Below are 25,535 nucleotides of genomic sequence, written 5' to 3'. Positions count from 1 at the left end.
TCTGTGGTGTCAATGTCACGTTCCTTTGTTTTAATTAGCTAGGAAAAGTAGACCAAGAGTTTTACAAAGATAGTGACCTGTCCATAGGAACCGCCATCAATGTGTGGGGAAGGAAAGTGCTCCTTTGTGACTGTGATGAATTCATGAAGACTTATTGTAAGACTAAATATGGAATTGGTAAGTGATACATCTGTCAGTTAGAAAATAATATTTAAAACTTAGAGTCTTTGTTCCCTAGTTAGGCTTGATCTGACTTTTGAGTTTCAAATTCTAAGCTCATAGTAGCTACCGTTTATTGAGCATTTGCTAACTGCTGGGCATCTGTTGTCTTATTTATTCCTAACAACAATTCTAGAAGGGTAGGCTCATTATCCCCATTTTAGAGGTGAAGAAACTATGGCGTACAAGGGGCTTACTTGTCGAAGGTCATGCAGCAAGTAAAGGGTGAGCCAAGACTTGAACTTGTCTGCCTGATGCCAAAGGCTTCCATTTGCCCGTATAGCCCCCTGCCTCACTAGCGTATGGGGGCAATGCTTTGGTTAAGCAACTGAAATGGAAATCCAAACACTTTTCTTTTCACTGAATTCTTGCTTACCACAGAGGATATACTTATTTGAGCTCTCTGGGGAATTGTGCCAATCTGCTCTACCTTTCCTGGTGAGGCTTAGCCAGGCTTCCAGCTTCTCTCTTCTTAGATATCCATTCCATTCAGATCAGGTTAACGCAGTTCAGAATGAAAACCAGTGATTTATTAAGCACCTACCACATGCAGGTCATTGCAGTAGACAGAGGAGCTGCAGAGTTGTGTAAGGAGTTTCTAGGCTTGAAGGGGAGCAGAGACCTACTGCATGTTACACGGTGTTATAAGAGTCACAGAAGCAGGTGGAGGATCGGAGGTGAAACCTGAAAAACAAGCCCCTCCATTTGTTAAACCTGCCGGCCAGCTCTTCCCCCACCTGGGCCCTCTACCCCAGGCTCCAGGTACCTACCGGTGCTTAGCGAAGTGGGGTGGTGGAAGTTGCCAACCTCCCAGACTGGGGTTTGGAGCTCTGATGGGGGATGTTTACCCCTCTCTGAACCTTGGAGTATTTCTATGAGCTCACTTCCTGAGCGATGAGTTGGAAGCCAGAAGCAACCACAGCTTCCTAAAAGACAAGGTGCTTTGTCTTTAGAATGAGACGAGGCCCACCTTACGTGTCTTGGTGTCCCCACTGTGTCGTATTCCTGGCCTCCTGGGAATCTTTATATTATGGGAGAAGGCACACAGCATACAAAGGGGCTGGAATAAAAAAGAATTTCAATTTCCCTCCTCTGTGCATTAAGGGAACTTGTTCCACAGCATCTGCGTGCCAGATTAGTCAAAATGGAGCCAAATTGGTGGCCTCTTCTTATATTATTTTCTAAAATTAGTCCTATTTAGTGGACACAGTTGAGCATATTTGTTTTAGGGACTGAGGACAAGAAGCTGCCAGGAATGTGCAGGTAGTGGCTGCTGTAGAGAAGCTGCTAGTGACCCTTAGATATTTGGGAAGGATAGTTTGCTTTCTAATAAATGTAAGTGCCTATTCAGAATCAGCAAGTCTTCAGTGTAGACTTGGAAAATTTTTAAAAATGATATATATATGAAATGAGTCACTGAAGACATTTACCTGTGTCCTACTGAAAGATTGCCTTAATTTAAAGGACGTGGTATAGGTTCAAAACATCATATGATCCCTTAAATAGCAAGTCCAACATTCGGTTGATGTTTGTCTGTCAGCTTGATTTTGAGAATATAAAGGTCGCGTTTGGGAAAATGAACGTTAATGCTGGAGAGACACGGGACACTGTTAGTCTTTTAACGGGTTTGCGGGGAACTTTCAGAGGCAGAGTAAATCCACCGGTGCGCTCCAAATCTAGCCATCCTCGGCGTTTATCAGCTTCAAATGCCCTATGGTCCATTTCAGTTGAGCCCTAGTGCTTAATTTCTTTCTGCTCACTTCTTTTGCTCACTCTATAGACTTACTGTACTACGTTAAAAAAGTCATTTGTGCCTTTAAAGCTAATATAACGTGAGCATTATGCATTTAAACAGAAAATTATGCAAATGCAAAATTATGATGCATTTTATAGTCATGCTGACTTTTTATATTTCTCATAACATATGTTAAAATACCCCATTTAACAGACACTATTATCACACAACATTTCTTGAGTAACAGCAGTGTACTTAATGTAACTAATGACTGGAAATTATATCCATGATTCAGGGTGGAGGGGAGTGAATCAATATTCTCTGATAATCTTCACATTTGCTTTTCCTGACTTTTGGTAACATTAAATTAATAGACTTAATGTTACTTAGATACAGTTACTTCTGACATTTTAATTTTTTTGTAACTCATCTGGTTGTAAAAATTCATGAGACTGACCAAGTTTTATACATTATATTTTGGTATCCTTGAAGCCCAAACCAGGACAAAGTCCTGGCAATAACTGTGGTCACATTGCCTTCCTTGTCAGTAATTGTGGTCTCCACAGGAAGGAGCTGAAAACTGCCAATGACACAGCTAGGGACCTAGGAAGCCAGGGGGAAATTTCTAATGCAGTATACAGCCTGGGTGCTTCAGTACCTTCTCTTACCTAATGCCGCCCCAACATAGTTTGGGGGAGAAAAATGGCAGACAGACTAAGAGATGGAGTTGGCCACAGTCCCAAGAATTGTGCATGAGTAAGCTTTCTATTATATGGAAGCAGAGGGCTTGATAGAATTCCAAGAGATATATGTAACCCCTGCATAAAACCCAATCTGACTCCTAAAAAGATGAGATTGTTTTGTGTATTTAAGGATTCTAAAGAGAAGGCAACTTCTTCCACAAAACAGTCCAGTGTGAGTCCCCCACTAGGCAGCTTGGCCATCCCGCTGGCCCTGGCTTGTCTGCCGGGGCGGGAGCTTGTCACTCCCTCATTATTTCATGTGCATGAACACGGACTGGCAGATGGAGGCCTGTCGGACTTTCCTGTAGCCTGAAGGTTGGAAAAGGCTCCAGGGGCTCTAGCAGGTGTTTCTTTCACTGAAGAGACAGGGATTTGAATGTAAACTGTTCTTACCTAGAATTCCTGTCTTGGGTTATTATTTCTTTGTCTATAAGAGGACTTTCTTATTATCGATTCTTAGTGGTTGGGACGGCCAAACTAGTAATAAGACCATTCATTCGCATTGTTCTCGAATGCTTATTAGGCTATACCGACATTAAGGATAAGCAAAAAACTTAAAGCACCTTTAATTTTGTGGAGTTGTTTATGGCCGCCTCTGAAGTCTTGGTGTTAGAAGCAGCAGGCATCCAAGATGAGAGTCTAATGATCATTTGAGCAAATTAGCCATCCCAAGGTGCAGCGACAGAGGTAGAATTTGCTTCTAGTCTCTCCACGTGGCTTTGATAGAGCTAACAATTTCACCTTTTTTTTTTTTAACCTCTCCTATGAAGTGAAGAGGGTTGTGGATTAGATGATTTCTAAGGGTTTTCTAGCTAGAGCTAGAAAATTATGTGATTCACTAATTATTTGACCCAAAAATGAATGTCCCACCAAAATCATTTGACCTGGGTATTGGGTACAAGCAGAGGTGGATTTACCTTGAAGTTAATGAAGCTTAAGCTTTAGGGTTCTTTCTTTGCAGGGGCCCCACTCCAAGGCCCTGGGCCTAATTTTGTCTTAATTATTTGACATTTTTAGTCTTAAAGAGCTTCTCCCAAATTATATAAGCTTTAAACCTGGGTCCATATCTGGGTTACTAGTACATCAGAGATGAACTTCGATGAAGGCTCTTTCCAGAATCGTTTCCAAATGAGATGATGAATCGTAAATCACTGTGAAGGAGCATTAAGACATATCCTTTAAAAAAATCTATCACCTCTCGGTAAATTTGTTGCAATCTGGTCAGTGTGGATGAACATTCAATATATATCTTTTTACAAGTCTTTTGGAATTAGAGGAATCAGACTATTTGAAAGACAGATGTGTCTCAGGATCCATCAGAGTGTCAGTTTAAGGAGATATTTGGGAAGATGCTTTGTAAAAAAAAAAAAGGTATACTTTTTCATTAAATATTTTTTTAACACCTAAAACATGCAGGATGCTGGGGTGATGGAAAACCAAAGACAGAAAGTTATTCAGGTGCGAGTTCAAACCTTTGTGAATATACGCAATTACCCAGAAACATGAGATCTTCAGTCAGGGTATCCAAAAAGACTGGGTTGTTAAAAAAGTCAGACATGGTGGAGTGGAACAGTTCTCAGCATTTATACACTAGATGGCACTGTGGGTGCAGAGGAAAGCTCTAAATTGATTCTTTTGTTACTTAAATCTGTGGCAAAAATTATGTAGTTGAGAAAACAACACTGTGTTATAAAACCTGTAATTTTGGGGGGAGGTGTAGAATGCATTCTTAATTACTGTGAGAGTCAATATGTGTCCTCTTTTGGTTAGGCTGCGTAGATTAGTATATAGAGTTGTATGCGGATGTCCCCTGTTAGAAGAAACCAATCATGCCCCAATTTTCTAATAATCATGTAGAGCTCTCCCTGCAATCCCTATGGTCCTTTTCCTAAAATGAAGGTACCAGTTAGTGAGTGGTGTGTTTCATGTAACAATTAGCAATGAAAGGGTCTACTGTAATTCTGCCTAATTCCAAGATTTGAACTTTCCTCTTTATTACCAAAGCTTCTCTTTAATTGCCACAAAAATAGCAATAGGAGAGGCTCACCAGTCACTTCCGTACCGGCAGTCTGGCTGCCCCCTTTCACTGAGTCAGTGAGAAAGATTTGATGGCATTCTCTTTGCCAATATGTCTTCTGTAAGCAGTTTCTGTTAGGATGGAACAATACTCTTTTGGGGATTATGCTTGAAGAGATTTCACACAAAGGCTGTTAGGAAGTCTAAGTAAATGTGAAAGTTGAAAATGTTTTCAAATCTGAGTTAGAAACAGCCTCAAACCCTTAGCCTTTTGATCAATCAGTACAAAAAAAACCTCCCTCAATTTTAAGAGTTAGGTTGCCTTGGATGACAAATTGATGCGAGAGGTATGCACTAAATCTGTACTCTTCCTTCTATTAGAACTCTGGCAATGGAAAAGGAAATCTTTGCTTATGTGAACCTCCTTTCACGCACTAATGGAAACGCCTATGGGATAGTCAACCTTGGGGAAGAGGTAGAAATTAGATTCCATGGGTTGTTTCGTTTTGTTGCTTTGTTTTGTTTTGTTTTAAGAAAGACCCTGACATCTTCTTGTCCATTTGTGGTGTGACAAACTCAGGTGACTGGGATGTGTTGAGTCAATGTATTATTTGCTTTGGAGAACACACTTGCTTCTCAGAGACTGTACAGCCTCACAAATGAGTACCAACAGCTCCTAGGCTATTATAAACATGTCTCTCCTTCTTCACAGATGACAAACGAATAAAGAAAGTCAACGGTATTTACCACTTACAACTCCCTTTGAGAGTAGGCAGTGGCTGTTTTAAAGCTTTTGTTCGTTTGTTTGGTTTGGGTTTAGTCCTTATTTATTTATTTATTTATTTATTTTTGCTTCATCACATTTCAGTACGATTGCAGTCTTTACTTGGGCAATAACAGAAGCACCCTGGAGTGGTGGTTGGTGAGAAGAAGTTTTGTTTTTGTTTTTGATCTAGACAGTGAAGTGTCATGGCCTGGAGCTGAGTTGGAAGAAAGGGGGAGAGGGTTTAAAAAGTGGGCACAAGAGGAGGGGACATCAGATGGGGAAGGTAAAGCAAAGCACTTAGGAGTCAGTCCTGTTTGGAAAGGAATTTGATTAGTGACTGTTGACTAAAGATAAGACAGGGCTACATTACAGGTTAAAACATGGCATGGGTGGCATAAAGTTCCAAGTTTGAATTTTCCTATCATTGGAAAAATCAGGGAAGAACAAAAAATATTCTGAAATGGGGATGCGACGACAAAAGATAAATGTTTACTTGTTCGACACAGTCTCTTTTTTTTTCTTCCTTTTGAACCAATGGCAACTATTGAGTGAGTTTTGTGGTTTTTGTAAACACGATTGAAACCTACCCTCCCAGGATTTTGCTGTGTTTTGTTTGAAAGAGTTTAAAATAGTCTACAAAGATCTCCATGTTCATCTTGAAAACATAACAAACCTTTCAAAACAGCCATAATCAGGGCAAAAAAAAATATTGATGTTTCATCTGCCTTTGTTTTGTTATAGAGAACTTTACCTCGATTTCATGCAAGGCCCCACCTCCTCCAAATATAGAAAGGAAATTTCCACGTTACACCGGCTTTGGTTCTGAAGAGGATTCTCTCTGCTCCTGCAGAGGCCTCGTGCCCACACCTCATCAGAGGAACGTCATGGAAAATGACAGGTGCTTGAGGGAACCACTGTTTTAGTCTGATCTTTCCCAAATGTGTTCAGAGTTTATAATATTGTCCTCATGAAAAAACAGATGACACTTAATTTGTCTGATTTCAAGTCCAGGGACATGTTGTTATACCTTTTTAACGAAGTTGATTAATATGTAAGTATTAACAGGTTCTTACTTCAGTGGTTATTTTAATTTTTTCCAGCTTTTTGAGAAATAATTGACATATAACATTGTATAAGTTTAAGGCATGCAACATAATGATTTGATATATGTATGTATTGAAAAATGATCATCACAGTAAGATTAGTTAACATTCATCATTCTCACATAGTTATAGTTTTTTTTCTTGTGATGAGAACTTTTAAGATTTACTCTCTCAGAAACTTACAAATATACATTAGCACTAACTCTAGTCATCATGTTGTATGTTATGTTCCCAGAACTTATTTATCTTATAGCTGGAAGTTAGTACCTTTTGGTCACCTTCACCCAATTCTCCCCTGCTCCGCACACCTCTGGCAATCACCAGTCTGATCTCTGTTTCTATGAATTTGGTTTTTGTAGATTCTACATAATCTACATATAAGTGAGATCATGCAGTATTTGTCTTTCTCTGTCTGACTTATTTTACTTAGCATAATATCCTCAAGGTCCATCCATGCCGTCGCAGATGTCAGGATTTCCTTCTTTTCTATGGCTGAATAATATTTCATTGTGTGTATGTATCTTATATAAATATAGATATATGTATACACACACACAGACACACACACACACACACACACATATATATGCTTTTATTTATCCATTCATCTGTCAGTAGACACTTAGATTGTTTCTCTCTTTCAGCTATTGCAAATAATGCTGCATTGAACATGGGGGTGCAGATATCTTTTTGGGACAGTGATTTCATTTCCTTTGCATATATATCCAAAAGTGAAATTGCTGGATGATATGGTAGTTCTATTTTTAGTTTTTTGAGGGCCCTCCATACTGTTCTCCACAGTGACTGCACCAATTTACATCCCCACCAACAGTGCACAAGGGGTTCCCTTTTCTCCACACCCTCACGTTGAGTGGTTATTTTAATGTGTCATCTGGAAGCTACTAAAGCCATATTATCCACAATCTATATTGCCTTTCCATGTATATGTGTATATATATGCCTTTCCATATATATATCTCCTCAAGATGGTCCCTAAGAAATGGTATAGAGTAGGGGTCAGCAAACTTTTTCTTAAAGCGTCAGGTAGCAAATATTTTCTGCTTTGCAGACCATGCGGCCTCTGTCACAACCACTTAGCTCTGTCATTGTAGCATGAAAACAGCCACAGACAATATGTAACTACACTCCGATAAAACTGTTTATGGACACTGACATTTGAATTTCATATGATTTTCACATATCACAAAATATTATTCTTTCGATTGTTTTCAATCATTTAAAAATATAAAAATCATTCTTTGCTCATAGGCCATACCAAAACAGGTGACTGGCTGTATTTGGCCTGTAGGCTGTAGTGCTTCAGTGATTTGTAAGTGTTTTTTAGCATGTTATTTGGCAACTAACGTGGTTTTAATTTGAGAGATTTGGTTGAGTTCAGTAACCATAGCTTGCTCGTGTGGTGGAATATGATTTCAAAAGGTGGACTTTCAGAAGTGTTCCTAATATATATGAGGAAAAATCTGCCTCTGAGTCATGTGTATAGCTGTGAGCACTGCCCATGGCTACTTTTTGCTTCTTCAGAGAATGGAGGCCCTGGAGAAAGAAGTCAGGGGAGAAGAGTGGTGGGGAAATGTTGCAGATGCTTGAATAGGATGCGGGCTAAACACCGAAGTCCTGGCATGAGGGAAATAGTGGGTCAGGAGAACCTGTGGAGAAAAATGATAAAGGGAACATGGAGTAAGAGCAGGAGGAGGAGAAGAACAAGACAGCACCCTGAATTTGATAAAATTTAATGGCATCAGATACCGTTGTAGAATATTTTGAGGTGGAGAGAATAGTTTTGCTCTAACTGTAAACATGGTGAAAATATGTTACGAATTGTGTAGAATGTCTAAAAGGCTGCCTTTGCCCTGACACGATGTCCTTTGTCTTTTAAGAAATAATCTTTTATTTGTAAGGACTTGGGAGTTTTGTTTTTAAGTTTCAGAGTTGATGCTACTTAAGGTGTGGCCTCCACACTGGTTAGAAATACAAATTCCCGTGCTTCACCCCAGACCTATCAAGGCCCAATCTCTGTGTGTGGGGCCTGGTACTGTGTTTTAACAAGACTTCCAGGGGGTTCTGGTGATGGGCACCAGGGTTTGAGAACCACTGATTTCGATCATATAAGAGGGACACCAACTCGTACTCCATCCTCCCTTATAGGTAGCGGTGTTTACAGTGAAGTTCGAGGGCGGGACTTTTGATGGATACTTTTCACTAACTGCTGTTTTGAAGGGCAGCCACCAAAGGAGGTGGGCAGAAAGAATGTCCCTATTGTAAAAGGAGAGAGAATTTTTCTTATAAGTAAACAGGATGAAACACGATCCAGTGTGTTACTTCTGGAATCCAGGGGGAAAAGATTTCCTTGTGGGTAGTTGCCTTAGTCTCTCTTTCTGTCTGCACCATGTCAACTTGCCCACAGAGCACTGACTGTAGACAGCATTCCACGTTCTTGTCATGCTGTTGTGGCCAGAGGATGGTGGTACAGGCACGAATGGGTCTAATTTCTTTTCATTCTGTCCACTGCTTGTTCTGTGCCAGGAATACACTTCCCTCAAGCTCCTCCCACACAGTGACCTTGTTTCCATAGAAACTGGCACATTCAGCTGGAGACTTATACATGAGTTTGAATAACCCAAGGTTTTAAAACCGTGAGAACCTAAGGAAGATGATCTCACAAAGCATACAAAGAACAGTTTCTTAATGCAAATAAATAAACCGTGAATTGAGACGTGCAATAGTACATGACATATATTGATTATATATATATTGCTATTAAAAATGTACTGGCCGCTTATTGTTGTATGAGGTTAATGGTGATCTACTGTGAGACATTGGAGGAGATAGTTTCAAGTTAAAGCGTATGAGGTTTTTGATGGAATGAAGACCTTTTTTGTCTGGGTAAAAATTCTCTGTGGTGGCCTGCTGGGCAGATTTTCTGGTCTGACTTGGGAAAACCAGAAGAATATCCTTCTCACTGCACCTGGCTGAATTAGGTACTTTGTTCTCTGTGTGCTCACAATACTCTGCTGATCATACCTCTAACAATAATAATATTACTGATAAAAAGCAGTTTATGGTTATGGTATGCTAACTACAATACTTGATCTCATTTAATCCTCAAAACAACTTCATAAAGTCGGTAATATTATTGTACCCATTCTTCACATGAGGAAATTGAGGCTCAGAGAGGCTATACAATTTGCCCAAGCTCATACAGCTAATTTTTAGTTGAAGTAGGATTTGAACACAGGGAAGTCTGACTCCTAGAGTTCACCTTTCTTGCCCCAGAATCTGTACTTATCACGGTGTGTGGCAATTACTTGTTTATATCGAGACCAAGCGCTCCGTGAGGGCAGGGACTGGCTTTTTTGCTTCTCTTAGAGTTAGAACAGTGTTGGCTATGTACTTAGGGTTCAATAGATATTTTGTCCGTAAGAGGACGAATGATGAATAAGTGAGTAAATAGAATGAACATTCACCCTTTTAGTTCTTAATGATGGTTAGAAGAGACGGATGACTTCCTACCAGGAAGGCTATTATCCCAGACTTGTGCTATTCATAATCATATAGCATCTAAAAATTCACGGTTTAATCTTAATCTCTGACTGTTTCAGATATTGTTCATCTGTTGTCTCCATCAGTCATTTTTTTTTCCTCTTTAAACAAGTTTTCCCCATCAATAATAATAAGCCTTCATGTCTCTTCTAACCATAAGACTATAGCTATAGCTATCTTTAAGGTCCTCAGCAGGTATGTAGCCCTGGGTGAGCCATTCATTTTCTTAGTCAGCGAATATTTACTGAGTACCCACTATGTGCTGAGCACTGATCTTGGGACACATCAGTGAACAAAACAGATACAAAGCCCTGCCCTCATAGAACTTACATTCTAGCTGGGGAGGCAGATAGTAAACAATTAAGGTAATACATAAGTACATTCTGTAGTATATAGAAGGTATTAAAGTGTCATGGAAAAAATAAAGAAGGTAGCTATGAAAAGAATAAAGGGGACTTGGAATGTGGGCCTGAAGAGCACCCCTGGTTTCAATTTTAAGCGGTGTGGTCTGGATGGACTTTACTGAGGAGAGGAAACATGTTCTAGGCAGAAGGAACAGTCAGTGTAAAGACCCTGAGCAAGGAGCAGGCTTGGGATGCACAAGGAACAGGCAGGAGGCTGACAAGGATAGAACAGATGAGTAATGGGCAGAGTAGACAGATTAAGAGAAGTAATGGGCGATCGGATAACATAGGGCCTTGCAGACCATTGTCAGGATTCTTTTGACTTCAAGTGATAAGGCGACTCATTGGGAGATTTGAGCAGAAGAAGAGTGACTTGATCTGATTTACATATTAAAAGAATGACTGCAGATGCAGTGTTGAGCAAAGACTGTAGAAGGGCAATGGTGGAAGTAAAGACCAGTTAAGAGGCTACTGCAGTAGTCCAAGAGAAAAGTTATGATGGCTTCATGAGGGCGAGTACCATGAAAATGATGAGATATAGCAGATTCTGGAAATATTTTGAAGGTTGTGCCAATAGGATTTCCTGGCAGATTGGATATGAGGTGTGAAAGAAGAGAGGAGATACAGATGACTCCCAAGATTTCTCCAACTAGAAAGATGGAGTTGCCATGTAGTGAGACGGGAAAGACTATAGTTAGAGTAGGTTTGGGGCAAGAGCAGAAGTTCAGTTTTGGAACAAGTTAAGTTTGAGATGTCAGATGTCAAGTAGAGATGTTAAGTTGGCCATTGGATATACGAGTCTGGGTTCCAGGAGAGAGGTCTGAGCTAGAGATAGAACTTTGGAAATCATCAGCATGTAGGTAGTATTTAAAGCCTGAGACTAGAGGAGATCACCAAAGGAGTGAATATACACAGAGAAGTGGATGACCAAGTTATTCCTTGTTATCCCCAGGACACCCCAAATAAAGAGATTGAGGAAAAGAAGAGGAACCAGCAAAGGATACTGAAAAGGAATAAGCAAGGAGGTAGGAGCAAAACCAAGAGAAAATACAGGATCCTGGAAGCCAAGTGAAGCAAGAATGTCATGGAAGAAGGAGTGATCATTTGTACCAACTGCTGCTGATTGGTCAAGTTAGACGCAAAAATGGAATTGGAAGTCCATTGGAATTGGCATTGTGGAGATAGATCATTGTTGACCTTGACAAGGGTAGTTTAGGTAGAGCTAACCTAATGGAAGTGGATTTAAGAGAGAATGGGAGAAGAAGTCAAGACAGTGATTATAGATAACTCTGGGCTGTGTGTAGAAAAAGTTAAGACATGGCTGGACCTAGGAATTTATCATTTGTTTTGAGACAACGGTATTCAGTAAACACATTTTAAAAAACCAGTCAAGAATACAAGTCTGTACAGTGCTAAATTGGGTGCCACGCATAATGGTCGGTGCAGGAGGCGTGGATAGGTGGTCAGCTGGGTGGGCAGCCATGGTCAAAGAGAGCTCTACTGATTGGGGCCCAAATGGATGGACAGGACTCTGGACAGGCATAGGACAGGATGAGGGTGTACCCTGGGGGAGGGGATGACACCAAGCGAAGGCCTGGAAGTAGAAACAAGCACAGTGTGGGGCACTAAGTGAAGTGGCTTGTGTGACTTGAGTAGAGAGTGTGTCATTGGCAGTCATGACAAATAGCTGTATGTGTAGGTATTTGAACCTGACTATCAATGGCCCAGGAAGCCAGATTGAGCAGTATAGGTGGTATGATCAGAAGCAGGGAAAATGCTAAAATTTTTTTGAGTGCTGGGCATATTGTGATAAAAAGAGTGTTTAGAAAAGTTTGATGATTAGCTTATTAGCCAAGCAAATGTCTGAAGCTACTTGCAAGTGTTTTTCAAAGTGTGCTCTGGGGATGACTTCATCAGAATCTCCTGGGGAGCTTATTAAAAATGCAGGTTTCTGGAGCTGCAAGCTAACTACTGAATCCATACCTCTGGGGGTAGGACTCTGGATTCTGTATATTTAACAAGCTCCCAGGTGACTTTCATACATGACAAAGTTTGTGAATGACTGGTCTAAAGATTTTGTTTGAGTAGATTATATTCCTGATTGATAAGCTGTCTAGAACACTAGAATTAGGTTAAAAAAAAAAAGGGCATATTAAACATGAAAAATCCATACTTAACATACACTCTTATACATTTATGTAAGTTCTAAGAAGCTAAATTTGCAGTTGTATTCATTTGGCCTGACATTAGACCTCATTCAGTTGTTTGAATGATATTTCAGGCATCTGTAAAAGTATGGGTCTTTCATGAGAGGGGATTACCAAATCTGTTTGTTACTTTTAAATCCAATTATGTACCAGAGAAGATGGTTGAGAAGGTATAGCTGCCCTCCTCCCCTATGCTGTATGAGGTCTGCCTGACGCCTGGGAAACTAGGGACTAAGAAAACAACTATGGAGATCTGGCTGTTTTGCCAGGGCTGCCCTGGGGGTAGCCTTCCAGATTGCTACTTCCCATCTCACTTGAGGCCTCAAGCTATGAATCATGGCACCATGCTTTTTCAGCCCTCCTCCCCTGGACAATCAAAGAAAGGAGCAGAGAAAAGCACCTTCTGCCTCTGCAAATCACAAATAAGTGTTCTTGTTTGTTTGTTTTTAAATCAGTGTGATCACAAGGAAAGAATGAATTTCAGCGTACGAGACTGAAAATGAGGACCTCTCTGCTTAGAGTTGTGACAGGGAAGGGATGAAGTACATGGTTTATTTTACTCTCTGCCTCCTTGGGGTAATGATTTTGATTATCGGAGACCTCCCAAAGGGTTCAGTATTTGTCATGAGGTCCACCTTTCACTAGCTGATATCCACAGACATGCTTCTGCTGGCAGACCATAAATAAATTTCTTCCAAGACCAGGCAATCAATTTTGGGAACTTCTGATTCTAGAACTCGATCCCATCTTTATTCTTCTAGACTATTCACGCACAGAATTCTAAGTGCAAATTCCAATCTATACGGATCTTATAAAAACTTTCTACAAATATTTGAGCACTTAGAATGTAAAAAATGTTGTCTTAGACAATGATTAATAAGATGCAGTCCTTGCTTTCAGAAAACAGACTTGTAAGTAATGGTGACTTATGATACGGGTGATAAGTGTTATGAAAGGCAGGTCTATCATGTTTAATATAGCATTTGAAAGGGAAAAGGTAAATTTTCCCTTGAAGGGAGTTAGGGGGCTGCTGGGGAACTGGGAGAGTGACTCAGCGAGGAGACGATGTGGGGTTTGAAGAAAGAAGAGGAATGGGCATGAGAAAGTGGGCAGTGCAATGGGGAGGTGGCTCTAGGCACCAGCAGAGCGCAGCCTCTGGTCTACTCAGGCAGTGAGGCCCAGGTGCTGTGCTTCTTTTGCTGACATGATTGTGATTGTTGACCAGCCTCGTGAGTAGGGAACAACCATGTAATGCAGATGGTTTGAGCAGTGTGTTTATGACATCTGTTTTGGGTACATTTTCCCAATGTGTTACCCTGGACATCAAAAGAATAAGAGATATTTTAATAAACTGAGAAAATGCCTCTGCATATAGATTTAGAGCCTTAGTAAGAAGATGGTAGAACTTTTTCAACCTCTGAGAGTTTATGCTACTATCTTAAAACCATAGCGCACCTGGGGGATGGGAGGTGGGTGAAATGGGTAAAGGGGGTCAAAGGTACAAACTTCCAGTTATAAAATAAATAAGTCACGGGGTTGTAATGTATAGCATGATGACTATAGTTAATAATACTATAGTTCGTATTTCAAAGTTGCTGAGAGAATAGATCTTAAAAGCTATCATGACAAGAAAAAAATTTTTGTGACTAAGTGTGGTGACGGGTATTAACTAGACTTATTGTGGTGATCATTTCACAATATATACAAATATCAGATCATTGTGTTGTATACCTGAAGCTAATATAATGTTATATGTCAATTACATCTCAATAAAAAAACATAGCATACCTCTTGCAGGTTTTTTTACACGCATAATATGTGGAAGATTACTTGTATAATGCTATAACCCTCGTTTTTCTTCCATTTAGCTACAGCAACATAAGCAATACACTCCGGTTTTTTTGCAAAACTAATCACACACAAATGTGCCGATGTGGAAGGGACGTTTGCTATTTCATATTTTCTCAGTGATGACACAATTTCAGTGTTTGAACCTATGGAGAGGAATTCAGGTAAGAGACATACGTCTCATAGCAGTTTCCTCAGAATAATTAACTGTCTCTTCATGTTGAAAGGGACTGTGGTCTGATTTTTATAGCCTAGATGATCTAAGAGAGTGGCTTTCATTTTTTTTTTTAACCACTGAAGTTCATTTTACAAAGATCTCTTAAATGCGAACCCAGGCATATAAAATGATAAAAGAGGAACAGTTTTGGTTGGCTCAGGACTGGGGGACTTGGGACATCTCCTTTTGGACACTCTCCCTACTTCCTCCGTGGCTTCTGAGGCACCTCTGTGGAATCCAGCGGCTTCAAAATCATGGTCTGGCTACCACCAGTTCCATGCACAGCTAGCAAGACAAGAAGAACTGTGTATTCTTGATAGTACCACATACGAAATTTTTGTCTAGTTCTAGGACAAGAATCCCAGATTAACAAATTTAATCTTCAGAGTCTATTTCCCTCCGGCTGTTGAGGCTGCTGCCAAGGTTCCAGCTGCAGGGCCCACGGAGTGCCTCTCTGCAGTAGACTGATAGGATGGCCATTGCTGAAGAGAGCCATTGATTTTGACTTAACGAATTATGGAACTGTAGGGTTCTCTTCTTTGTCCCAACACGTTCAACATTTTTATCTGTGCCAAAGACACACGTTTGAGAAGAATAATCAATGGTGTGCTGGTTAACCGGCTCTCTGAAAAAATTTTAAAAGCTCTATTTTGTACTGTTTGTCAATTTCCATGATGCAAGTACCCAAACCATGGCCAATTTCAAGCAACCAACAGTTTTAACAACTGGCTTGCAAAATCCCTTGAAAATTTAACAACCAGCCCTTATGAGCTGGTATGAGCCACTCAGCACACCAATGAATAATGAATAATTTGTATAACTAAGTCAGGGTCCACGGTGATTTGAATAATGAATCAAATCTTAGAATATGAAATCAAATAGGGATGAATATAAAGTCATGCTCTTGAAGGTCAAAAAATCAACTCTCTACATCTAGAATGGGGACGATATGGCCAAACCAATTGCAGCATTCATAAAACAGAAAGGGTGACGGCAGTCAACTATAAGCTTGCTGGTAATAATAGCAGTCCTGATTGAGTACCTACTATTATACTTAGAAGATCTTTATGAGGTTACGTTTTGTGTTAGTTCAGGTCCTCCAAGAGGCAAACCCCAAGATGAGATTAAATGTACAAGAGATTTATTAGGGGAAATGCTGGTGAGGGAAAATGTGGCAGGAGCCAGAAGAGGCCAGGAGAGCCATCAGACTGAAGGGCATGTCTGATTCCTGTGAAGGACAGAGGAAAGGGAAAAAGGGGAAGGTGAAAAGGGAATGGTGACTGCAGTGAAACTCTGAGAAAGTTTTGCCAAGGCTGACTGGGAGTCCTGGGGCCAAAGTCACCAGTCGGAGGAGCTCCCATCTTGCAGGAATGGGCCTGCCTTAGTATCCCTGCCTTGCTCAGTCGTGTGTTGGCAGCAGCCTCTGGGAAGCGTGACCTCGGCACAAATCTGGGGATGGATTTCAGAACATAGCAGTTGGAGCCTTCTCTCAACTTTGTTCCCCACAGCAGGCAATCTGAGAAGTACATTTTCATGGCCCCCCACAAATATTATTCCCATTTACCAATGAGAACTCAGAGGGGTTCAGAGAGGTTAAATGACTCCTAAAGATCATCCAGCAAGCAAGTGACAGAGCCAGGAGGGACTCCAGCTCTGTTTGGCTGCAAAGGCTATGTCTTTCCACCACCCCTGGTTTCTGCAAGTGGTAGGAGTGTGATGAAGCTGATCCCCAAAGCTCATCTGGTCTCAGCTTTGAAGATTTCAGTTCATTTTCGGTTAGAAGGTAATGGAGTCCCACATTCAACTCTGCTCACTGCTTTCCAAGAGCTCAAAAACCAAATAATACCCAGAAAAGAGCAGAGGAAATGGTGAGAATTCTGGAAAGTAAGAAAAATGAGGCATCGCTAAAAGAAGCAAATATATTTTGCCTGTAGAAAAAAAGAGTTCAGGGGACTCCCGTAGTTAATCTTCAAATAATTAAGTAAGCTCCTTTCCGGAAATAGTGCGTCTTACATTTCATCTGTATGTCACCAGAAGTATAAGGACAAATAGGTGGAGATAAGCTCAGGTGAGAAATTTTCTACCTGGTACTGTTCAGGCAGGCTCTAAAGATGTTCCTGATGTCCCAGTTTCCAGGATGCTGCTGGGCATATAGCAAGTCCTCGCTAAGTGTTTATTTAAGTGTTTGGACTGGGGCGAGAAAAGAAAAGGCTGGAATGCCATGCCACTTTTCTTCTTTACACACTCATCTAGGAAGTCTCATTTCTTCACCCACTGCCTCATTCTTCCCTTAAGTACTATACACAGTATGAGTTCACAAGTTCACAGCTAAGTTGTATGGTCTGTGTTTGAGCGTGAAGTAACTCTAAAGGCAAGTTGTACTGTTCTTTTTTTTTTTAAGTCATTTATTTAATTTGTTTGATTTTTGGCTGCGTTAGGTCTTCCTTGCTGCACGTGGGGTTTTTCTCTGGTTGCAGCAAGCAGGGGCTAGTCTTCGTTGCGATGCACAGGCTTCTCATTGCTGTGGCTTCTCTTGTTGCAGAGCACGGGCTCTAGGCGTGCGGGCTTCAGTAGTTGTGGCACACGGGCTCAGTCGTTGTGACTCGCGGGCTCTAGAGCGCAGGCTCAGTAGTTGTGGCGCACGGGCTTAGTTGCTCCACGGCATGTGGAATCTTCCCGGACCAGGGCTCGAACCCGTGTCCCCTGCATTGGCAGGCGGATTGTTAACCACTGCGCCACCAGGGAAGCCCTGTACGGTTCTTTTAAGAACAAGACCTACTCATTAACTTTTTTTCTCTTTTTCTATAGGGAATACTGGTGGGATGTTCTTAAAAAGAATTCGTGTTAAGAAGCCTGGACAAGAAGTCTTTAAAAGTAAACTCTCAGAATATATCAAGGCTGAGGAGCTATATGTTGGAGCCAAAGTGAACGTGAATGGCTACCTATTTCTTTTGGTCAGTGCTGATGTGTATACCTTAAACTACATGGAGAGGAATTCAGATAAGGTGAACTCACTTGGTATAATTCTTGACTCACCTCTCAGCACTCTGCAGTCTGTGTTTTTCTTACTCCAGGCCTTTTCTTCTTCATCTCGCCACCAGTTTTACATTGTGCTTTCACACATGTGGGCATGAATAATGGATCTGCACGACTTGGCCACAGGTCCCGTCACAGAGGCCAGGGCCTGGTCTCCTCTGTTTATATGCTGGGTTTTCCACTGCCCAGCATCATGGATGCCAGGCACAGGCAGGAGGCAGGCCCAAGGTTGAATCAAGTTTCCTGGGTTTTCTGCTGACACTAACAATGTTTTCAGAAAAAAATTCAGCAATGATCGGAAAGGAAGACAATCTGGTACCACACACTGTGCTGTCCCAGTTAATTGGCACAGGCCTGCAGAGAAGGCCAAGACCTAAACAAACAGAAACCCCAAGGGAACCTGATAGTTGCTGGGATTGCAGCTTCCCATAACAGGAGCCACCTGAGGCCTAAATGGGAATCCAAGGACAAATTGGCAACAGTGAGCGCCAAGAGTTTTTTCATTTGCAATAGTATGGCACGTGGGTACTATCACTAAAAGTTCCATTATGGCAGTGCCGTTCAGTAAAAATAACATGTTGACAAAATCTTGATTTTTAAGTGTGGACTAGTCTGGTGTGCAAACACGTATATTTCAGAACCATTGCCTACTATTGAAGAATCTATCTAGAAATGATGTATTTAAAAAGTCTGCCTGAAAATAATAATATTTATGTGCCATTTATATAGATATAGTACCAATTCCGTTTCATTTATATGTAAAATGCTCGGGGTAAGTTGCTAAGATCAGTCTCACTGTGTATAGCACGTTACCCGGATCAGTTTGGGTCCTCTGAGAAGCAGATACCAAGACAGACTTAGACATGCGAGAGATGTCTTGGGGGAAATGCGTATGAAGGATAAAGGGGGAGGGAACAGGAGTAGGTGGGGAGACTGGGATGTCGGTCTGATCCCTGAGAAAGGAGAGGGAAGGAAGAAGAATGGGGTGGGAAGAGCCTCAGACACAGCATAGCTCTGAGAAAGTCTGCACCAGACCAATGGGGAGCCCTGGAGCAAACTAGCTATCAGAGAAATCCCATGTCAGGCAGGAATGGCCCAGCTCTGGTGCCTCCTTTCTGCTCAGTCACTGGATGGTAAGAGTCTGGGGAGAGTGTGGCCTCCGTGGGGTCTCTGCAGCGCTGCAGTGATCACGAAGGTGCAGCAGCTGGGGGCTGTCCGCTAACAGTGCTCTTCTCTGCGTGGTCCCTCTTGAGGGCAGGCCTGGGCAGCGCCCTCTGGGGCTGCCACACCATCTCTTCATTTGCAGCGTTAGGAACTTGGGTTAGCGTGACACCAAGAGCCGGTAGCTCTTCAAAAGCACTGAAGTCAGGTGAGAGACTCAATAATAGGGCAGTTAGATTCCTGGAGACCAGCAGGCTTGGCTAGGAAACCTGACTCCTTAAAAGCTGAGGGGCCTTAGACGTGTATCTTCCCTGAGCTTTGTTTTCCACATCTGTAAAATGGGAGTACCAACAGTGCCTATTTCAGAGAGTTACTATGAAGACTGGATGCGAAAATGTTTTGAGTGCTTAGCTCTGTGTGCCCCATAGCAAGCTCAGTCGGTGTACAATTTACAACAGCTATTGTAACTAGAGCTCCATTTGCAAACACAGTGCAAACCTGTACTTTAATATAAAAAATATATAGCATGAATACACACACACACACAGACACACACGCACACATATATCTCATGTATATATGAGACATAAAGGGCTCTTCTCCTTTCAGAAAGATAAAAGCAGGGTAGGACATTATCTAGTATCAGCATCCCAAGTGAAAACTGCATTATCTTAAAACTACCCTTAACAAAGACATTCTAAGCAGAGAAAGATTAATATCAGTCCGAGGAGTCTTTTCAAAAGAGCTAATAGATCCTATCATGGAAACAGATTAAAGGAAATGCAAAAAAGGGAGGGAATGCCTCCCCCTTCCCGGGGCAGAGATGAACTTTATTCTAAGTTACCATCAATGTTTTTCTTTTTGTATTTAGTCTTCTCCTTTTCTAGTTCTTTGCTGTAGTTATTTACAAGCTTATGCTTTAGTGGACTGAATAAGAAGTATTCTTACAGAGTCAGAAGCCAAATCACAGTGTAGGAGACAGGAACTGGGGGCTGCCTGGAGAGTGAGTGTAAGGGGACTGCCGTGCGTGTATCACCTGGTGGCTGACAGTTCTGGGGGCGCACTCTAAAGATCTGGGGAAGATGGGGGTCCATTTATTCAATTTTGAATCCCCATGCTCTCCATTAGGGTCTCCCAACATGTTGGGTCAATGTCTAAGGGTTAAAGGGAGGAGGCTGAGGTCGGAGTAGTGGTTCTTTTCTGATTCCTGTGGCGCACTGTCCCTTAAGTGCATTTCTCTCAGATCTGGCCCTGTGCTAATGTCGCTTCTTGTCCTAGAGCCATAGCTGAAGAAATCTGGTCATGTCTTCTCTGTGTTGGTCTCTATGGAAAGACATAGTCAGCTAAGTCAAGGTTCACAGTATGAAGTCTCTTTGCTGGCCACCAGGAAGATTGGACTCCCTATCTTAAATACCTTTCTCTTCTCCTTTCCAGTTTCTTATGAGCAACATTGAACTTGCCCTACAAAAGATAAAACAAGAAGAATCACAATCCAGAGATCTCAAGCAGGTGTTTACAGCTGCTGATTGCATGCACACGAAGATGGTGGCTTATAATACATTCAGGTAAGCCATATTCTGCTAGCAGTAATCTGTTTTCTCCTCAAGATTGTCCAAAGAACAGAAAGGACAATTTCTTCCCTAGTGTTTCTTTCTTCATTAATTCCCTACATACTTTTTTTTTTTTTACTAGGAATTGGTATTTCTTTACATTCGTATTACTTTGTGGTCAAGTTTTGCCCATTTCTAGTAAATTTTATGCATTTGCATATAAAAGAAGTTCCTAGGGGAGAACAGAGAGGCAAAGGCATAGTAAGTCAGTTGGGCACATTGTCTTATGAATCATGCGGGGCATTGAAGGATCAGGGGAATGCCAGGAAGGCTGCATCTGAATGAGAAAGGCTGAAAGCAGTGCAGCTAAGAGCACCCCTCTGAAATCTGAGGAATCTAGGAGGGACATCTCCTTAGGAATGCGATCCAGTTGGAAAAGATAGTGGAAAGTTCGGCAGTTATCAGAGGAAAGGTGCTATGTATGCATCTGTGTGTATGTGCGCTCACACACGTATGTATCTTGAAAGACACAAAAATGTAGAAATCAAGGGGAAAATATATGACAGAGGTTAGAAGTATTATGAGAAATCATGAACAATAAAGATTTTCTCTAAGGTTAAGCTGAATTCTAGGACTGTCCAGTGACTGACCTAGGCAAATTTCCAAACAGCAGAAACACAGGGAAATTCAAATTCAGGGTCTGGTACAATTGTGAGACTTCTTAGCCTGAAAACAAAGTGAATGGAGCGTTCAGGAGAATGTAAATTAAATCACAGATGGAGGACAAAGGGGACTTTCTCTTTAGGCTGAGAATGCTGGCTCCTAAAAACAATAGTGGCTGAAAGCTACATAGGAAACTCAGCTTGATACAGTCAAGATGTGGCTGAGAAATGAAGACGTGAGCCCAGGAGAGGGTGGCAGGGAGGTCTTTCTAACTTTGTGTCTGAAGTTGCCTGTTGCATCAATACCTGGTGACCCGAGCCCTCCATTTGGCCCAGAGTGTCCCCAGAGCTCATTTGTTATTTCAACAAACCTCTTCTGTGCCTCCAAAATATTCTTTTGAGAGCAGCAGTCAGAGGACATATTTTTATTGTTTAGAATTCCCGAGCTTCTGGGATCAATAAGAATTTATAGTTCTTTGTTATTGTTCATAGCAGTACACATGTTCATGGCCTCTTGGAAAATAATGGAGACAGGGTAAAGAGCAGAGACAATTGCTCAGGCCATGGACTAATGGAAAGCAGTGGAGGGGAAAGCAAATTTCCATCAGAAATGAGGGAGTGGTTTCGTTTTATTATTTTGCGTTCTTTTACAAAAGCGTCCATTCTCCTAGTACTCTAGCAGTGTCTATTGGAAACACTTTAGTAAGTTTATGGGGCTTTGGGGGAAGCACTTAGGCCAGGCAGGAGATCCAAGGAGGAAAAGTTGCTTTGCGGCCTGACCCTAATTGTGGGCGGAATAAAGGATGGCCACACTGTGTGATTGCAGGGTGACCTCAAGGCTCAGAAAGATGATCAGAAAAAACTAGCTCCCAATATTTAGGCCCTCTCCTGGCCAGAAATTCCTTAAGACAGAAATCAGATCAGGCTGTACCTGGTCTGAAAAACCCTTCAGTGGCTTCCAATAAGATGCAAACGTTTTATTGCAGCCGGCAGGGCCTTGAGCGATGCAACTCTGGATTTCCAGTGTCATCACTTCTTTTCCTCCAGCTCTGTCCTCTGGCCTTGCTGACCGTCAGTCACTTGCTTTCTCAAACACGTCAAGCTCTTTCCCTCCTCCAAGCCTATGCACACGCAGTTCTCTCTGCTCAGAACGTCCACACCACCATCCTTTTCGCGGCAAACCCTGGGACTCATTGTAGATGCTGCTTCCTCCTAGGGGATTTCTTTCTAGTCTACCTAAAGTAGATCACTCACTGTTTTTCTTAGCCCCTTGTTTATATCTTTCATAGCACTTAGCACAACTTGCAGTTAAGTTTATTTAAGTGTGTGTGTGCCTGGGTGTGTCTTCTCCTATTAGAATGTGAGCTTTCTGAGGAGCAGGGTCCTCGACAGCCCTGTTCACTGCCCTAAACCTGGCAACTCGTGCTGGGCTCACTACATATCACAGTTCCTGAATGGAATAATGAGGTGCTAGGATTATTCTTGGGGGTTCTGTCTCCAGATGAGAGTGCAGAAGAGGCGTCAAGAGGTCCTGGTCCGTGTGATATGCTTGGTGTCGGGCACTGCGCCATCTGTGGGTCATGGTCTTCAGCCCTCTTTTTTGCTCTTCACGTTCTTTCCTGGGCAAAGGCAAAGAAAGTACATAGTCAGTTGCGATCACACCACATCCTAATTTAATTCTGTGCTTGGAGCTTTTACTAGCTAATATTGTTCTTTTATTTCTGTAAGTATGTATGAGTGTATATTCTAGCTCCTCTCACCAGAACGTAACCTCTTTGAGGGCAAGGACCTTCTCTTTCTTGTTTTTTGCTTTAAGTTTATCACTTTTCACAGTGCCTGGGTGTGAATATTTGTTGAGTGGCTGCATTTTATCCAGCCCCCACTGCTTTGGCTGTCAGCTAAAGGCTGAGTTCTCCATTTAGTTCCTCCTGCTCAGACCGTTTTCCTGAATTATAAATCTGGAAGTACGAATGCCTCCGAGACATCTCCCCTTTGGATGTCCCTAAGGCATCCCCAAATAACTTTCCCTAAATTGACCTCTTTTTCTTTCCCATAAAGTTGTAGCCGGGGACCCTGTCTTGGTAAAGGCCACCATACTTGTCCCCAGGGCCTGGGCCAGGGTCTACCTTGTCTTTCCCCTATCTTGACCTCTCCCACCCTCTTGAAATTGCACTTCTTAAACGACCTCTCTCCATCTCTAGCTTCACTGTTGCAGTTCAGCTTTTCATCTGTTCACCTGGACTCCTCGTCTTAACACTCATCCTCCAAAGCTGTGCCAGAGTGACCTCCCTAAAATCTGATCGTGTCGTTCCTTTGCTCTAGGGTAAATCCCAACCTTTTAGTGTTTCATGTGAGTTTGGTCATGATCTGACCCTTGCCTCCATCTCTTCCCTTATTTCCATCTCACTCGAATTATTCTTTTGGAGAAGTCACCGTTTATTGAGCACTTACTGTGGACCATACATCGTGCTAAATGCTTTTCCTGTATTATCCACTGGTAGCCCGTGTTGAGTTATTCGCTTATTTCCCTGCCTCCACAATTGGCTCCCGCCAAGTACAGTAGGTGTTCGTTGAATAATTTAATGAATGGTCCTATTTCCCAAGGAACATTCTGTCTAAAGTTTGCATCAAACAAGTAAATAATTGATTACCTTGCTCTGGGGAAGGGAAATCTGTCTCTGACTGTAGGGAAGTCAGGGAGAGCTAGTCCCGACTCTCCCAAGTCAAGTGACTTGGGCAACTCACTTCACCTACCTACACCTCACTCTTCGGTCCATATAATGGTCTCTAAGGCCCCTTCTAGGCGCTGACATTGTGAAACATTCTGTAGGTTTATGAATACACTTGTAAAATGTTCCCTTTTCAAATTTGTGCATCGAAGTAGTAGAGTGGGCGGGCAGAGGCAGGACTGCAGTGTAGGCCTCTGGGCTTCACCTCTGTGGCCCTCATTTTCTCCCCTGCTTACATACCTGGCCCTCTCAGTATGTACCTGGCACCTCAGAGCTCAGGCTTGCTGCTTTGGGCCGCAGTCCAAGCCCCGGGCATTTTCTTTCTCCTCAGAGATTTGCACCGCTTCTCAGGGAAACCTTGCGGGCAGGAGCTAATAAACTATCTCTGCATAAGGTGCCGTGGTTGATAATGGATTACTGGATTAACTTGTGGGCCTTCCTGAGATATTTGCCTCAAAATTGACCTGAAGGAATGCAGGGGCAGGTGGAAACAGAGGGCAGTTTTGGGAGGGAGTGTTTCTCTTCTGCCTTGTGGGGCTAGCTGGCTCTGCCTCTAGGCTGGACCTATTTCTCTGGGACACTTTTTTCACGGTCTGTCAGATTGGCCTGTGACAGCCATGAATTGTTATCGAAGAAAGTGCAGAGAGCCTTTCTCAGAGCCTCGATACCCGACGGGCAGGTTTCAGCAGGGAGCCAGGCAGGGACTAGGCTTGGCAGGGCTAGTGTTTCGTGCAGTTGGGAACATGGGCAGGGTGAGGCTTCCTGATGGGGGCCCTGGACTCAGAACCCTAGGCGACAGCAGCAGTGAGGGCCCTGTGCCAGGGAAGACGTGGCCAGCCCCTCCCTCCGGCCACCTCCCCGAGCCTTGATCTCTCCATCAGAGATGACACCCGCCCCATGTAGCCTGCATGTATTTTGGTTTTCGGTGTGCTCAGTGCTCACCTCTTTTCCAAGGGCAGGGCACATGCCCGGTTCACCCTGGAGTCTTTCCTAGATACCTCCAGCACCCCGTGTCTCAGGCCTCAGTGAATGTAGTGAATTATTACACCATTCTTCCTCAGACCCCCATTATCAACTGTGGGATCAGGAGATTTCCTGTGAGCATCGATGTAATAAATTCCAAGATTTACAGCCTCGAGGAAATTTTCGTTCTTGTAAACTTAAAATTCTTCCTGAGAGAGGTAGTATAATGTAGTAAACAGATTCAATTTTAGACTTGTAGGCTTGCATCCAAATCTCAGCTCTGCCGTTCGTCAGCTTGGTGGCCTTGAGTAAGTTGCTGAGCAATGTTTTCACCTACAAAATGGGGATGGTAATAATACCTACTGCATAGAGCTGTTGTGATGAATAAATCTGATGACGTATGTTAAGTTCTTATTGTAGCACACTGTAGTGCGTAGCGGACACTAGAAAATGAAAACCCTTTATCCCAATAGTTGGAATAGTTTGAAATAGTCACTGAAAATAGTAGTAGGAATCTATGTCCTGTTTTCGATATTTCAGTAAGTTCTGTATTTACTCTTGATGAGGTCATTGAAAGCATTCTTTAATAAATGAGGTTGGAAGAAGCCCTTTAAA

The 25,535-nt window shown here is 42.2% G+C and overlaps 1 protein-coding gene across 1 annotated transcript in view; it reads left to right on the top strand.

Moving 5' to 3' along the window:
• Positions 1-25,535, top strand: part of EFHC2 (EF-hand domain containing 2) — a gene marked incomplete at both ends in the record, with an annotated part of 203,078 nt that overhangs the window by 98,246 nt on the left and 79,297 nt on the right. The window contains 6 exon segments of the mRNA XM_082680655.1: positions 39-177; positions 6,221-6,377; positions 14,623-14,650; positions 14,652-14,766; positions 17,628-17,824; positions 20,451-20,581. Coding sequence (XP_082536781.1) covers positions 39-177; positions 6,221-6,377; positions 14,623-14,650; positions 14,652-14,766; positions 17,628-17,824; positions 20,451-20,581 — 767 coding nt within the window.

Source organism: Grampus griseus (assembly GCF_964374135.1).
Source record: "Grampus griseus genome assembly, chromosome: X".
Classification (NCBI taxonomy): Eukaryota; Metazoa; Chordata; class Mammalia; order Artiodactyla; family Delphinidae; genus Grampus; species Grampus griseus.
Note: the sequence above shows the minus strand (reverse complement) of the source record. Positions and strands in the feature narration are given on the sequence as shown.